Below are 16,680 nucleotides of genomic sequence, written 5' to 3' on the forward strand. Positions count from 1 at the left end.
GAAATAAGCAATCGAGTAAGATACTAAAAGTTAACCACAACATTTGTTCTTTTGGTAAGGAAAGGCTTTAGGCCGTGCAGGTGGGCCAAACTCTACCAGTGAGCCCTGGCCTCATTCAAGCAGTTAATATATTCACTGCAGGGGTGGAGGGAGGAATGTGGAGCCCCAAGAGGTTTCCATTTGGGTTAAATTGCATAATCCCATTGTCATATTTTCAGCTCCGGAGCTCTAATTGTCACACCTTCCCCTCCTCAGCTATAGCGCGCCGCCATGTAATACAAAGCCGAGTCTCACATGACGGTGCATTCAGAGTGGATCCTGCTCCAGATGGCAGGAGATGGCAGGATGCGCGTCTGTCTCCAAGCGAGGGGCGACGAGACGCAGGTGAACGAGTTCGTGGCTGACTTGGAGCCGACTGGAAGGAGAGCTGGGACGCAGCCACGGAGACTTGGCCCGGCGCAGACATCTGGCCGGATTCGACTTCCCACAGCCTCCACCAAACATCTCGGCTCCTCTGGTTAAGTCGGGAGCGCTACAGCTGCGCCGTGCATGACAGCGAGGGATCTGTTGTTTTGCTGAACGCCCGAGTCGAGCAAATTCTTGGACGGTGGGCCTCCGTCGTCTAAAAGCTACCAGTCACGCAGCGCTCCGTCAGGCCGGTGGGCTGCCAAGCCGAGGGCCTTGTGGAGAACACGGGGCCCTCAGCAGGAAGACAAATGATTCGATTATGGTGTTGTGGCACTCGGTGTACTTTTTAGCAACAAAAAAAAAACAAAACAAGAATGTAAACTGTTCTAACAGCATAAATCTTCTGACGTGGAGTGTTTAAAGGGGCAGTGCACTCATTTCACACAGAAATACACGCATGCAATGCATCGTCAGGGAGGAGCTCGGGAATAACTTTTGAATTCTGCGACGTATTGCAGTCAAAATGCCGAATAAACACCACACATATTCATCAGATGAATTGCAGGGCAGCTGCGTGAACACGAGTGCGTGCATTCGGAGACGTCTGATGATGAAGTGACTGCAAACCTAAGCAACTTTTCACAGTTCTTAAAAGGAAAGCACGTCCATAAAATGCCCTGTAAAATATTGTAGAGACAGACACGGTTGTCCTCTAATCCACCGGGCAGCGTGAGGATGTGCTGAATGGAGGTGTAGGGTGCAGCAGAGGTGTCTTTAAACTCCCTCTGGAGACCTGAGGTTCAATGTGACACTTCACAGCATCATATTATGAAAACCGTATAATGGGATGCCCATAGTTCCGTCGGGAGGGCCGAACGGTAGTCTGGGATCTCAGGTTTCAGGCGAGGGGCCTCCTCTCTTCGTGAATGGGGGCCGAGTTACGTGGAGGTGGTGCGAGGAGGAGGAGGAGGAGGAGGAGGAGGAGAGCAGGAGCCTGCGGGAATCACAGATCTGTTCTTTTGTCCTCTCGTTCGGGACCCCGACACATGGGGGTCAACGCGCGCTGAATGGGCTTAGCCACTGAAAGACTGCCTGCCTCGGACGCGGACGCAACGCAGGAGCCACGCGAGCGCGCGCGCGCTAATTAGGAAAAGCTGCTCGAGCAATTAGGCGCGCGAGGAGGGAGCGCGAGACCGAGAGGAGCCACGCGGATCGAGGGTCGGTGTTCCTGCGGCCGGAGCGCGTTGCTGCGACACTTCAGTCTCTCTGTGCTTCTCCGGGAAAAGCTCCGTGGAGCCGCCTCGCCGTCCGGCTGCTGTGTGCCGCGCGCAGAGTGCACGAGACGTGCCAAGTGGGGTTTCTTCCACGTAACGCAATTTGGGATAGCGCGTGCCAGAGTGCGGTGAGTCGCTGCGAAAGTCCTGTTTTTTTATTTATTTATTTTTTGGTTTGGTTTGGTTTTGACGCTCTGAAGGGGAACATGTAACCTGTAAACCTTTTGTTAGAAGTCCCCGTTAGTTCCCCTCCAGATGTTATAGGAGCAAACAAACCGGTTTCTTTAACCAACTGCCACATCTGAATGTCTAAATAAACTCACACCGCAGACTGAAAGCATTGCAGTGATTTTCCTTTTTGCCTTTTGTAAATGACTAATTCTTCTGGTTTTGAACTTTTCCAAACCGCTCGTGTCTGACTCTTCTGAAATGATGGCTTCATCCTCTAAACTCACCGGATTATTGTTTCCCCTCTGAAGCTTGGCAGCACTTTGTTTTCCTCCAGGAATGCCACAATTTCCAAAACAATTCCGTCTGACTCAGCAAAAGCGTGTTCAGAGCCTTCAAAAGCATCTTTTTAAACCTCCCTTTCAACTTTTTTCTTGTGTGTGTGTGTGTTTTTTTTTTACAGCTTATGTGGAACAGAGAAAAAAAAAAGAAAAGAGAAACCAGTCTTGTGTGGATGAACTCTCGTTTCCCTCTGGATGTCTTGTAAAGTCCAAAAAAGTGTATTTTTGTGCTGGTGAGCGGACAGAAGAGCAGGGCTTGACGTGTGTAGGTGTTGTTCGTGTGTCCCAGACTGCGTGGGGCTTTCGTGTGCCCTCTGTCTGCTCCCTGAACCCTAAAACCCAGCTCTCTGCTTTTGGTTAGGCAGGAATGTCCGCTCGCCTTCGCTTTGTCCAGATCCTTTGCCCAAAAAGCTCTCCAACCCCCTCCATCTCCTCCTGGAGCCCAGTGACTCCTGGAGCAGAAAAGCCATTAAATCAGTTGAGCTGGGTTTAGCCCACATGAGCAAATAAGCTACTGTTTGAAAGCTGTCTTTGGTTAGCTCTTTTTTTTTTGTTGTTGGGAGGGTGGCATTAACAAAAACAACAAAGTTTTCATTTACTTGAGCAACAGAGTCCAACAGATTGTTTGTTTTCCTCCTTTTGTTTCCAGAGGCTTTTTTTTTACAGCGTGTTTACAAGGGGTGCTGTAAAAGCGTCCCGGCTGAGGACATGGGGTCCATCTGGGGAACGAGAGGAGGGGTCTTAAACCTCTTTCTGTTCGTGACCTTTCATGGGCCCAGCTCGTCGGTTTGGAGCGGTCACACCTGCCGTCCGCGGGTTTCTACCACCGGGAATGCAAAGTTCCCTCTCGCGAGCGCTGGAGTTACACAAACCGTCCGTCCCTCCTGCCAAGGAGCCAGGAGCCGACTCTTTGAGTTCCTGGCAGAAGGGCCACGCCAAAGAAATGCATCATGGTGCTTGTGACGGTTCATGTAAAACACAGTCGACGCGCAATTTCTCTTTGTGTCGTGGATTAGTTTTGCCCTTCTGAGAATGTAAAAAATATACAAAAGAGTATTTGGAAGTCCAAAAAAACCAAATGGAGAACTCTCTCTCACCTCTGTTTGCAAGGACAAGGCGTCTCTAGCAAGTGTAGATTGTGATAAGTTTGTTTATAGTCGGATAAAGAATTGGCACAAAGGGAGGTAGAACTCCTTAGAGGTCAAACTGTTTTGATTATACTGATGAATCCACAGCAGTCTGACCACCGATGGACGTCGAATGTGACCATTGGGTGCTTTCTCAAAGAGTTTCTGTGTATTTAAAGGGACAATCCGCCTCGTTGGGGAGTCAGAATTGCTCTTTTTGTTCTGTGTGAGCAGCTCACATGGAGGTTTCACTCCACATAGGTGTGGTTTATAATGACATGGTGGCTGAAACAGATGTCACCTCGCAGCTGGACGTGTTCCCACCTCCAGCCTTTATTCCAGGGTCACAGAGTCCGTCTGTCTTCTCAAACAATCTTGCGTTCCCACGCGGGAGGTTTCTCTGAGATAAGGTGGCCGTCTCGAAATCCTTTTTTTCTTCTTCTCTTCTCTCTTTCTTCTTCCGAATACGACGCGGCGAGGAGAACGTCTCCGACTTACTTTTAGATCGGAGAAGTGTTTTCGAGGCCTGTAATTTTCCCTTGTCTGGAATCTGGATCCAGCCAGCTCCGAACATGTTTTCATAGCTTTCGGCGTAGCCCGGAGAGTATTTTTAACATGACGGCCGTGTTATACTTTCCTGGTCGGGCTCAGGCAAGCCCAGCCTCGCCGTGGCTACAACCACCTGAAGGTGCCAAATGGATGAAGGGCTCGGCGAAGGGAACGGATTAGTAACCTGGCGAGCGAGGGCAGTAATCCGAGCAGACGTGTCTACAGATGCTCGTCACGGCCGCGGCCTTGTCCTGTTCCAATGAGTCATGAAATGCTGGTTGTTTTCTGAACTACACCCTGTTTTCTTAAAGTCGGGTGCGGGGACCAAGAGGCAAGGAGGCCGTTTGGCTCCATTTGATGTGCATGGGGCCGAATCTTGATTTTAATCCCAGGGCTCGAATGGGCTTCGAGGCGACTCTTTCGGCTGGATTTAGAGAAAGAAACTTGATATTTGTTCAATCTGAAGTCAGGCTTTTGTTTCCGATGAACCTGCAGAACTCGGGTCGTCGAGCTTTTCTGCAAATAATCCGTGACCCCCCCCCCCCCCCCCCTCTCTTGTTCTGTTCACTGACCTGACAAAGCACCTGCTAAGTTCCCCTCTTCATGTCAAGGCCAAGTCACGGTCTCAAACTGTGCTTTCTAAAGAACTTAAAGCGATAACCTCTGGCAGCGGGGCGAGGAAACTCTTTCCCTCACCACGTGCACGGCGTTAGTCTCACAAGCGGCTCTCTCTCTCTCTCCGCACTTTGATGTTGGATGAAGCGGCTCAGGCCGAGCGGGTTCAGGGTGCTGTGAGAACCGAACCCACCGACGGGAGGGGAGGGGGGGGGGATCCTTTTTGAGTTGTGTCGTTAGCGCGCCGCGGATACCTGCATGTCTGGGAGATCTGTGTCCGATTACAACAAAGCATGTGGCTGTGTTTATTTCTGAGCCCTGCGGTTTGAGGTCTACCTTGCATGCCTCCATTTGCTCTCGCATTCTTTTAATCAGTGTGTTGATGTGTAAACCTGACGCATGTGTACACTTCCTATTAATTCAGCGAAGAGCGTTTGAGTTCTGCCTCTGGGGGCTTTTCAGTTTGAATAGTTAGCTGATTTGTTGTCCGGGCAATATTGGTTCTCGTAGATATTCGGTTTGGCGTCACGGGAAACCAAAAATGAAATGGCAAATGTCCAAATTTGAGAGGTTGAAAATGCTTGGTTAAAGACATGTTAAATTGCCAACACATGTATCCCAAAAGTTGCTCAACATTTCATGAATAAAATCATTCGTGTCCCAATTTTCCCGTGTGAGCCGACTAAATGTTGTAAAAAAAAAAATACTTAAAAACCCCACACGTCGCATTGATGCTGTATTGAATTGCTGGTGACATCAGCGTTTATTGCCGCGTTTCCCTCGCAGAGCTGGTGCTAGCTCCCCGGTCATCTCGGCACCATGAGTTGGAGCTTCCTGACGCGCCTGCTGGACGAGATCTCCAACCACTCCACCTTCGTGGGGAAGATCTGGCTGATGGTGCTCATCATCTTCCGCATCGTGCTCACGGCCGTCGGCGGCGAGACCATCTACTACGACGAGCAGAGCAAGTTCGTGTGCAACACGCAGCAGCCCGGCTGCGAGAACGTGTGCTACGACGCCTTCGCGCCGCTCTCGCACGTCCGATTCTGGATCTTTCAGGTAAGAGCCCGCGCGCCGTCGCCGTCGCCTGCGATGGTGTAGTTGAGATTTAAACCCGAGGGCGTTGTCGTCCTGTTTTGTTTTTTTTTGTTTTTTTTGCCCAGGTGATCATGATCACCACCCCCACCATCATGTACCTGGGCTTCGCCATGCACAAGATCGCCCGCATGGAGGACAGCGAGTACCGGCCGGCTCGCAGCCAGAAGAAGAGGATGCCCATCGTCAGCCGCGGGGCCGTGCGGGACTACGAGGAGGCCGAGGACAACGGCGAGGAAGACCCCATGATCGCCGAGGAGATCGAACAAGACAAACCCGACAAGGCGGAGAAAAGTAAGGCGAGGGCGCGGCGTAGCGATCGCGAGCCGTGTCCAACTCGCGTCCTTGACCCTCGGATCTGTGGTTTTTTTTTTTGTGTGTTTTTTTTTCATTTTCAGAAGGCTCGGAGAAGAAGCACGACGGCCGGCGGCGGATCACGCGCGACGGCCTGATGAAGGTCTACGTCTGCCAGCTGCTCTGGCGCACGTCCTTCGAGGTGGCCTTCCTCTTCGGGCAGTACGTCCTCTACGGCTTCGAGGTGATGCCCTTCTACGTCTGCACCAAGTCGCCGTGCCCGCACACGGTGGACTGCTTCGTGTCGCGCCCCACGGAGAAGTCCGTCTTCCTGGTGGTGATGTACGTCGTGTCCTTCCTCTGCCTGCTCCTCACCATCTTCGAAATCATCCACTTGGGCGTCAGCGGCATCCGCGACACCTTCCGCCGGCGGGCCCTCGGCTCCCGCGGCCCTCCGCCGCCGGCGCCGCCGCCGTCGTCCTCGTCTCGCTCCATGGCCACGGCGCCCCCGGGGTACCACGCCACCATGAAGAAGGAGAAGCTGAAGGGGGCCCTGAGGGACTCGCCGGTCGGCGACTCCGGCCGCGAGAGCTTCGGGGACGAGGGGCCCTCGTCCCGGGAGCTGGAGCGCTTGAGGAGGCACCTGAAGCTGGCCCAGCAGCACCTGGACCTGGCCTACCAGGCGGACGAGCGAAGCCCGTCGCGAAGCAGCAGCTCCGAGGCCAACGCGGCGGCGCAGACGGCCGTCGAGCAGAACCGCCTCAACTTCGCCCAGGAGAAGCAGGAAGAGGCGAGCGAGAACGGTAATGAGCACACTTGCACACGTTCAGGTTGCGTAATAATGTTTTTACAGGCCGTTTTATGTGGTTTTGCTGTGGCGGAGGAACAAATTAGTCAATTAACAAGCTGGAAAGTTGGTGATTTCAGTCAAATATCCACCAGTTTTTAAGATTTACGACCTTATTTACTACGTTTTGTGTTTTGGTCGGACTGAAAATGGAAAATCGTTCTTGCTTTTTGTGTTGAGTGAACAAAACGAGCAATTTTATAAAAGACTGGTCGCCCTAAACTGTCGGGGGGGTAAAGAAAGTAACGCCAACCTTCTTTGAACAAATACAAAAGTACATTTCTGAACTAGTAATCAGCTAAATCAATTCTCCCAATAGTTGCAGATAATTCTGTCCATTGATTTATTGTTTCAGCTCTATTGTCAACATACCTCTGATTTATTTCCATGAGGCCTGACCTCAGGTCAGTGAAACACCTCGTCACCCACCCCGGTACTGGTTTTAAGTCAACAACAAAGCTGAATCTTCCTCCGTTTTGTCTCCTAGGAATACATGACTGAACGTGCTTCCTGCCTCAGACGTCTGTTCTCCCATTCCTCCTGGCCTTACACATGGGGGGGTGCACATATGGGAGAGCAGTCAGACCACTGAGGGAGACCAAAGTCTGTGTGTCTGTGTGTGTGTGTGTGTGTGTGTGCGTGCCCGTGTGTGTGGATGGGAGAAATATGCCTTTCAGTATTCGAGGTGAGTCAGGAAAAGAAAGAAGAAAAACGCTGACCCAGCTGAATTGCGACAAACGGTTCATCTCCACGACTCTAAACTTGAAAGCCGGCCTCCATCTCCACTTCCTGCTTGCTGACCTGCGTCCAAACCTCCACTGTGCCTTCGGCGGAGGGGGAAAAAAACGTCGCCTCCGCCTCCTGTTCCTCCGCCCCACTCTGCGTTTTTTTGCGGCTGTCCAATAATCCTCGTCCTCTCCCGGAACCTTTTGTAAGGATTATAGAAAAAGAAAAAAAAAAAAAGCTTAAAACTCTTCTGGCCCCGAGTGTACTTTTTTTGAGTCCGTCTGGCCTCGGAGGGAGAATCCCAAACGTCTCTTCTGGAGCGACGGCGGCGGCTCGGCCCGCGCTACACGAGTCGTGTTGAAGTCGAACAGATTTGATGTCGTTTTGGATGTTCCTCCTCCACCATTTCATAAATATTTGACGGGGTTTTTGAAGCCTGTTTATTTGCTCTAATCGGCCAAAATGTTTACCTGGGAAATGCTTGAATTCTTTATTGACAGGAAATGTTCCAAGGGATTTCCAAGAATCATTTTTTTTTTTTTTTTTTTTTTGTACAATCAATTCATATGAAGCGCTCCATATCTTTCACCAGTCCATGTTTTACTATTCCAGATATTTACGCTTTAGTTTCGGAGGGAAGCGATTTCACACGACTTCTGAAAAGCAGGCTCTTGGATGTTTAGTATATCTCTTCTCTGAAAATGATGTTCTCTGAATATGATTCATCATAGTGTTCATCTGTGCAGAAATTGAAAGAATAATTTCATATTTTGTGGCCTTTTTTTTTTTTTTTTTTTGCTAACCGGCTGGAAACATCTGTCTTCTGCGCTACAGTCAACAATGAAATTCCACCCTTGTCTTTTTTTTTTTTTTTTTTTTTTTAAATTGACATTCTTCTTTGGTGAGACATATTTTCCATCCTTGACGTGCACCACCAGCCCTCCGTGAGCTGAAACATGGACGCTTTCATGTATCCTGGAATAAAAAATGTAAAAAATAAAAATAAAAAGGATGACAGTTGGCTGCTGACACGCAGCCCGGTGCCGTGTAAACACGTATAATCTTCATGGCGAGGCTTTGGACCAATAGCTTTCCGTGTTCGTACCGAGTTCACACTTTTTCATCGTCTCTCAGACGGCTTCATGATCTTTGGCTGAAATAATGAAATTGCATTGCCGAAGAGCAGCTTGATGCTGTATTTTTGTAATCATCTCACTTCCAGTTTTGCTACTTGCGTTAAGGTACGACATTCCATTTTGAATACGATATTTCGCCGATGGTTTAAAAACTTTTTTTTTCTTCTATGTTTTGTAGTTTTTGTAACTGTAGAGATTATTTTGTCTTCAGAGGAAATAAATATATTTGAACGTTTTGCTTTGAACTCGACTCTTTCTGTCGCTGAGCGTTGTGTCAATACGACGAAAAACATGAAACCATGAATTTATTTGTGTTTACATCAATGATTTAATGCAGAAGTCAGACTGAACAAGGTAACGATGTGATGGGAAGCGGTGTAAAAAGTAGACATAGACTGCCCTCTAGAGGCCAGAATCACACCAATGAACACAACACCATTTATGATAACACAATAGAGGTTAAATATGTGTAATATATTCCCATCTGTGCTTATGAAACATTACTTCTGGAAAAACTGATCTCAAAACCTCAGCACAGACGTGTTCTGAACCCATGTCCTTTTTTTGTTTGAGTGTACTGGCCCTTTAAGCTCCCATGTTCAGATACAAGTACACTCCTCGGGCATAATGTTGGGCAAGGTCTCGTACTTGAACGAGTACCCGCCGTCGGATGTCGTGGTGACCCTCAGGGACTTCATGGTCCCCGGGACCGGAGCGCAGCACTGTGTGATGCCCAGCATGGCGGTGGTTCGATCCCCGGCTGAGCAGTTCCCGTGGCAGTAGGAGAAAGTCAGCAGCTTTGGATGGACGATCCAGTTGTCCCAGCCCAGCTCCTCGAAGCTGATCTCCATCTCTGTCCTGAGGCAGTCGCTGAGCTCGGGTCCCTCCTGAGAGGGCCGCCGCAGCAGGTCCACGGCGGTCAGAGACCAGGGGATGGTCACGGGGGCGCGGCGCGGCGAGCGCACGGGGCCGCGGGGCTGAGCGCGGAGGTGGAGGAAGGGCGTCTTGTCCGGCTCGTCGCTGTGACACCGACAGGCCGGACAGCGGACCTGGAGCATGAAGGGGCCCTCGGCCACAGAGGCCAGCGGGCCCGGGTCCAGGTGGTAGGTGCTCCATCCGTCCGAGCTCGTCTCCGGCGCGGCCTCCGCCGCCCGGAGGAGCCGCCGCGCCGCGGTGAGGATGAACAGCTGGGTGGAGGAGTTGGCTCCCTCGCCCGCGTAGAACCAGAAGTGAGCGGATGTGACCAGGGTGTCCAGGTTGTTCATGGAGGGATGGAAGTAATACGTGAAGTGGCTGTCGGCGGTCCCTCCAGGAGCCGAGTCCGACGTGGCACAGGTTGAGTCTGACAAAGGGAGACGGGAAAGCAGACGGGAAGTTTATTGCTTTGTTGTTTGAGGCTTCATCCTCATTGTCCTACTTTTTTTTTTTTTTACTGTGATTTACAAACAAGAAGTCATGCCATGAGAATAACTTAATACTTTTGTTTCTGCTGACCTCCAGTGGTTTATTTGTGACACATCTGTGTTCGAGGAACACGGTTTTTAAATTGCTCTCCCAATCTGCTGTAATCTACACACAGGGGCTTTTCCATTGTACTGACACCTGCTCACTCATATCTATTTGCAAGACCTGTATGGCATGATGCAGTGCAAGTATTCAGCTTCATTTGTGTCTGCAGCTTGAATATAGTGAGTTTACTGCCGTCTGAAATATGTGAAATTAAGATAAACTACATAGTCCAGGCGGTTTTAAAGGAACAGGAATCTTCATGCCAGCACTTCCATTTTATTCTAGTCTTGTGCTCAAGTACCTCATAGAACAAAACTAGGAATTTTCACACAATTTGGGCAGTTCTGTGTGTTTAATTTCAGTCCTTAAAAATCAAATTCGCCCCCAGAAAATGAAATCCTTTCTATAACACGACATAAACACACTTTCTCCTTTGAATTAAAGATCCAAAAGCGTTTGGAGTGAACATGCAACGAGTGTTTCGTGTGTCAAGAGACGAAACAAAAGCAGCAAAGCTTCTCACCAGAGCCGGGGAAGAGAATGATCTGGGTTGTGTCCTGGGCCGGACGGGTTTGATGGGTGACCCACGGCGTCCTGCTCGTCCCGGGGGCCCTCCGGGGTGCGCGCCTCGCTTCTGGCGGAGCCGTCAGAGGAGGCTCCTCCAGCCCGAGGCCGTCCAGGATCCTCTGGCTGAACCAGGACAACACAGCTTCCCTGGACAGCGCCTCTCCCCCGCAGGCTCGCGTCATAACGTGGATCCACAGAGGGCCCACGATGAAGAGAGCGCAGGACACCATGACTGCACTGGACGCCACCACCTGACACTGTTGGGCACGAGAAATCCCCTTTGGGTGTATCAACACAAGTCTGGCAATTTTCCAGTGACGCACAGCCTTTCTGTGAAGATGGAGGTCCAAGTAGATTCAGAAAAGTGATCCTCGTCTGTGACTCTCCTTCTTCTCACACATATTTGTTTGGCTCCGCAGCTATCTGAGTCTGAGTGAAGTCTGCAAGAAAACGCATTTTGTTTCCAACACATAAGTGGCAGATAGCAAAGGATGGCCTTGACGGTTGGGATGCTGCATGAACTGATTCTGTGGCTGTTTCACACAGCATAGAGGGAATGTGTCCGCATATTATATTGTGTACAGTGTGTGTGTGTGTGTGTGTGTGTGTGTGTGTGTGTGTGTGTGTGTGTGTGTGTGTGTGTGTGTGTGTGTGTGTGTGTGTGCAGTCCTTATGTACAGTGTGTGACATCAAAGCTCACCTGTCACATTGTCATTGTAAAGCATGGACGGGAGTGATTATAAAGGTCAAGTCTGATGGATCATATTAGTCTAATAAGTCTAATAAAATGGCATATCTTCAGCAGTAGGCGGGTCATAAATGTTTCACAATATTAATAAAAAGATCTGTTTGAGTTCGTACGAGCTGTTTTAGTGTTGATGATGCACACTTTGACTTCGTCATAGCAGCCATATCTCACACACACACACCTGCTTTTCCCATTAAACAAAACGTCTTTGTCTACTGTAAGGGAAGGCCCTCTTTATCTGACTGGCCTTGAATGCGTCTCAGAAATATTTTTTCATAAAGTTTGTTTCTGTCCGAGGACATTTAATCAGCTATTTAACAGGCCAAAGACCAGACGTTCACAGACGCTTTGTTTTGAACCAACCAATTGCATTTGATGGTCTTCATCAGAACAGGAAGCGTGCGCTGTTATGGCAAAAACATCGACATGAAGACTTTTATGCTTTATTGCTTTTATGTCTTCCACCTCATTGCTGTTTATTGTCATCCGTTTGTTCCTGAAACCCGTGTGTTTCACTCCTGCCTGCAAACCACAGATATTTTGACATAATAATGAAGTTATTAACAACAGACTGTGAAATAAGGTTGAACGTCTTAAAGTGGAGCTAACTTGCTTGTTTAAAATATAAATAGTAAAATATGTATAATATTATAATATATTTAGTAAAACAGCAATGTGCAACAAACAAGTCATAATTAACCCAAATACACTCATATATGTATTAATTTAAAGTGAGACTGTAACCTGCTGAACAGCGCCCACTGTGGTCAAAGGCAGTAACTACAGGATGACATATATAGAAGAATGACGGCTAAAGTGTGTTTAGCTTCTCCGGTTCCAGGGTCGTGGTCTTCTTGTCCCCTGGCTCACTGTCATGGCCGCGTGGGACGTTTAAACACGACGTCATCATCGTGAGTAGCAACACCTGTACACGACAAGAGCAGAAAACACTTGTGTGTACTTCTGGTTGCACTTGTGTGGTGTCGACATGCTAGTGTGTGACATGCTAAAAGCTAACTCTCAATTAGCTGACCCTGTTGTTATGGAGACGCTTCACTATCAGACCTGAGCTCCTGTAACGTGCTGTGTTGACCAGAGGAGGGCGCTACAATACTAACGTTACGTCACCAGACGTGTGTTTCACGACAATTTGGGCCAAAACACAGCACAGACACTATTCACTCTAAATTGTGCATAATTCAGCTCCGCTGATTTTTAACATTTGTCCCAATAACTCCCAAAAACACCCTAATAACAGAAAAGTAGCTCCATATAACATTCCATACATGTGGAAGGATGTGTTTTTCTGTGGTTATAATCATCATATCCTGGTTGTTTGAGCATAGGCTATTATTTTGTATAGTGGATAAATGTCCTTGAGAAAAACAACATTGACAATATGTTGAAAAATTGCATTTTTACATCCCTCATTTGTAATTGCAGGAAGTCTGAAGAAATCATTTAAAAAGAACAAAACAGCAGAACTGACTAGTACATCATATATATTGTACTGGTCAGATGTGACTTAAAAATAGAAGAAGACACAATTATTATTTTCACTCTTTTAATAATTCATTCCAGCATATTTTTTGTCTATGTATTTAGAAGAAACCAATGGATGAATTGTTTCAAAACAATTAGTTTTCTCCTTAAAAAAGACAGATTATTAATGCCGTAACCATTTATTATTCCAATCATTTGCAGATAAAATCCACAAGGAGGTACATGGGAACATCATAGCTGGGAGTAGGAGGTCCCAGAGCACGAGAGCTGGCTTTAAGTGTACACTTTTGAATACCGTCGCACCTGAAAGGTAAATAAGAAAAGCAGGAGTTACTTAAAACCAGTCTCGATGAACTCAGTCTCTATTTGTTTTACACAAATAATGATATATTCAGTACAAAGAATATTCCCTCAATAAATACACACTTGTTTTTCACGCGTGTTTCAGCTGAGAAACTTCCGCAGAAGGTCAAACACAAAGGCACTTTAGTGCAGATGTTCTCGTCGAAACGCCCATATTTGGCACTCACAATTTCAATTTGTCCGCTTTCTGAGGGCGACACAGAAGACGAAATGTCATAAAACAGGCAACAGTTGATGCAACTTAAATGATAAAGCCACAACAATGTCATGATAAACTTTAAAACAGGCTTTTAAAGTAATATAGTCCATATTTTTATTTTATTTTGCCAAAAAAGGGGCCATTGTCCACAGGAAGTATAGATTTAAACATTTAGATTGTCTTGAGTACATCATTGAAGATTAGTATGAATACATTTACAGCAAAAAATAAATCCGAAGAGGATTATTGACACATTCCCCTACCACACTTGATCCGTGCAGTTTGGTTTTCGCATGCGGCAACGGTCTGCATCCCTGTGAAACCCCCGGGAAAGAAGGTCAGATATTGGCTTGCATTCTTCGACTTCTTCAACACATTCTGCTGCATGTCAGCCGGCCCTCAGCACTGCTCGAAAACACTCACCAGCTAGTCTCATTCGACATACGTAGTCGATCTGAACAAAATTGTCTTGTGAGTTCTTGATCACGAACATCTTCTTGTTGGGCTTGGGCAGCCGGCATCGTTCCAGATTGTTGCAGCTGGGAAAATAATGGAAAAGGTCAAAATATTGCACAGTCAAGAGTATTGTCCCTCTCTAATAGTTATTTGAGGATCTTTTAAACAACATTCTATAATTTTTTAAATGAACATACCGGGTTTTGCTTTGCAGTCTATTTCTTTACTCCACAAAGGGAGCGACTATAAGGAAGTGAACATAAGGATAACTTACATGAGCGGGACCCAGTATCTCATGCCATTATGCAAGGAGTGTTCATTGGAGACCCTGGCGGGCTTCTTCCTGTCAGCGCAGTCGGCATCGCTCTTCACGCCAGAGCTCATTTTAACCACTTCAATCACTTGTCCCGCAGCTGAACGTACACAAAACACAGATCGCAACATTGACGATGGCTGAATCCCGAGAGAGGAAATAAGGTGCCAATGAATGGATTTTATTTCATGTGAAAGGTTAATAAACAGTAAAATACACACGGCATTGCAGCTCGCCGTTTTCTCCAGGACACGACACATCGTAGAGGAGTCCTGCAGCAATGTATTGTGTAAGTTAGTGTTTATACTTCAAACCTTTACAGGTTCCCAACATGAACGAAGCTGCAAGAAGAATCTCAGGGACATTAATGACAGGATTAGAAAGCAGGAAAAAATGTTTCTTTTTCAAGTTTTTCATCCAATCATTGCTTTATTCTTGTCATTTAAAACATAGTTGGCCTTCTTCTGGAAATTGAATACCGTATACAAGAGATAAAAAGTATAAGTACATTTAGATTAAGTTTAATACGTGGTAAAATCAAGTTTAAAAGGCACAAAAGTAATTAAAGGGAGGAGATCCGAATAATTTACCTTCAGATATCAAGCACAAAGTTGCAGCCAGGACTGAAAGACATAAAGCGTTTAATTAATAAGATAAACTGGCCACGTCACATGATTTGGTCCCAAGTTATTTAATTCCTCATAAGGACCGTTAAAACCAGCACGACAGGTCGGGTACTCACGGGCGATGACGGTCACTCTGGTGGAGACCATCTTGTCATTCGTAGAGAACGATGATTAATACGCAGAAAAACACCGTGATTTATACGATTTCTTCTTCATCTGCCTAAAAGGCGCACACCCCCGACCCTGGAAGAGCACGGCCTTCAAACCGTCAGTAAACATCCCCGAGGACTCGAACAGAACAGTCTGTACTGAATGTTACATTTAATAACAGATTTTGAATTCTCCAAAAACATATGTTGCTACATATTATCTTTCAGTTAGCTAAAAAGTAGAAAGGTTGACAGCCAACGGCCGCGATGGAAAGTCCATTTATTGCGGGACAAAGACGGACGCTTGCAATATGTACAGTGTGTCGAGAGAGAAATGAGGTAGAAACTCTGTTTCATCCCTCGAAAGATCAAAGAAATCAACACACCTCAGCGTACGACAGTTTATTTATTTTCTTGTGGGGAGAAACTGTGAAAACATGCAGAAGCAAATACCGACAATTCAACCAACGCTAAGCCTCTTCCTCCGCTGCAGCGCTGTCAAGATGTCAGAGCCTCCATTGGCCCCGAGACCACGAACTGCACTCCCTGAATAAATATCATCCTTTTTATTGGAGAAAGGAAAAAGGGATTCAAGCGAGAAGTAGACGACAATATGTGTTTTCAGGATGTTTCCAGGATGTCAAACTACGTGGAGGAGGAGGAGGAGGAGGAGGAGGAGGACGGAGGGGGAGGGGGGGGGGGGCTTGTGAGCTCCGCAGAGCATGTCGAGGCGGAACTCTCACAAGAACTCAAAAAAGTGCCCCGTCAGGTATCAAAACACATTTGGGGGGAATTGATGACAGATAAAGTAATTCTTATTCTTAAATAACCATGAATGAAGAAAAAAACGTGCTCCAGCAGAAAGGGCACTTTTCTCAACCAGGGCAAAAGGGCAGGTGCTTGAGCACCATTAGGGGTCTATCTGTGCACGTGCCTGCTAATAAGTCTAATAAAATGGCATATCTTCAACAGTAGGCGAGTAATAAATGTTTCACAATAACAATAAAAATATCTGTTTGAGTTCGTACGAGCTGTTTTAGTGTTGATGATGCACACTTTGACTTTGTCATAGCAGCAATATCTCACACACACACACCTGCTTTTCCCATTAAACAAAAAGTCTTTGTCTACTGTAAGGGAAGGCCCTCTTTATCTGACTGGCCTTGAATGCGTCTCAGAAATATTTTTTCATAAAGTTTGTTTCTGTCAGAGGACAGTTAATCAGCTATTCAACAGGCCAAAGACCAGACGTTCACAGACGCTTTGTTTTGAACCAACCAATTGCATTTGATGGTCTTTATCAGAACAGGAAGCGTGCGCTGTTATGGCAAAAACAATGACATGAAGACTTTTATGCTTTATTGCTTTTATGTCTTCCACCTCATTGCTGTTTATTGTCATTCGTTTGTTCCTGAAACCTATGTGTTTCACTCCTGCCTGCAAACCACAGTTATTTTTGAGATAATGAAGTTATTATTAAAAGACTGTGAGAAAAGGTTGAATGTCTTAAAGTGGAGCTAACTTACTTGTTTAAAATATAAATTAAACTAGTAAAATATGTATACTATTATAATATATTTGGTAAAATAGCAATGTGCAACAAACAAGTCATAATTAACCCAAATACACTCATCAGGCATGAAAACGAGTCAGGGGTGAAAAAGGTG

The 16,680-nt window shown here is 46.9% G+C and overlaps 3 protein-coding genes across 3 annotated transcripts; 1 reads left to right on the forward strand and 2 right to left on the reverse strand.

Annotated features, from left to right (window-relative positions):
- The first annotated feature begins 1,718 nt into the window (after positions 1-1,718).
- On the forward strand, positions 1,719-8,785 carry LOC137794253 (gap junction gamma-1 protein-like). Its single transcript, XM_068590980.1, has 5 exons — positions 1,719-1,810; positions 5,269-5,541; positions 5,646-5,871; positions 5,976-6,674; positions 7,206-8,785. The coding sequence occupies exons 2-5, from the start codon at positions 5,302-5,304 to the stop codon at positions 7,217-7,219; spliced, it is 1,179 nt and encodes a 392-aa protein (XP_068447081.1). The 5' UTR covers positions 1,719-1,810; positions 5,269-5,301; the 3' UTR covers positions 7,220-8,785.
- Positions 8,786-8,884: 99 nt separating this feature from the next.
- inha (inhibin subunit alpha) lies at positions 8,885-11,111 on the reverse strand. The gene is made up of 2 exons (XM_068590981.1): positions 10,613-11,111; positions 8,885-9,922 (listed from the first exon to the last, which is right to left on the reverse strand). Exons 1-2 carry the CDS (start codon positions 10,884-10,886, stop codon positions 9,180-9,182), a joined length of 1,017 nt encoding a protein of 338 aa, XP_068447082.1. The 5' UTR covers positions 10,887-11,111; the 3' UTR covers positions 8,885-9,179.
- Positions 11,112-12,951: 1,840 nt separating this feature from the next.
- On the reverse strand, positions 12,952-15,083 carry LOC137794257 (L-rhamnose-binding lectin CSL3-like). The gene is made up of 8 exons (XM_068590983.1): positions 14,981-15,083; positions 14,829-14,861; positions 14,460-14,510; positions 14,200-14,338; positions 13,893-14,008; positions 13,733-13,783; positions 13,334-13,457; positions 12,952-13,210 (listed from the first exon to the last, which is right to left on the reverse strand). Exons 1-8 carry the CDS (start codon positions 15,009-15,011, stop codon positions 13,099-13,101), a joined length of 657 nt encoding a protein of 218 aa, XP_068447084.1. The 5' UTR covers positions 15,012-15,083; the 3' UTR covers positions 12,952-13,098.
- Positions 15,084-16,680: the final 1,597 nt, after the last annotated feature.

This window comes from Clinocottus analis, unplaced genomic scaffold, assembly GCF_023055335.1.
Source record: "Clinocottus analis isolate CAN_PGR_092001 unplaced genomic scaffold, fCliAna1.0.p SCAF_24, whole genome shotgun sequence".
NCBI classification, from domain to species: Eukaryota; Metazoa; Chordata; class Actinopteri; order Perciformes; family Cottidae; genus Clinocottus; species Clinocottus analis.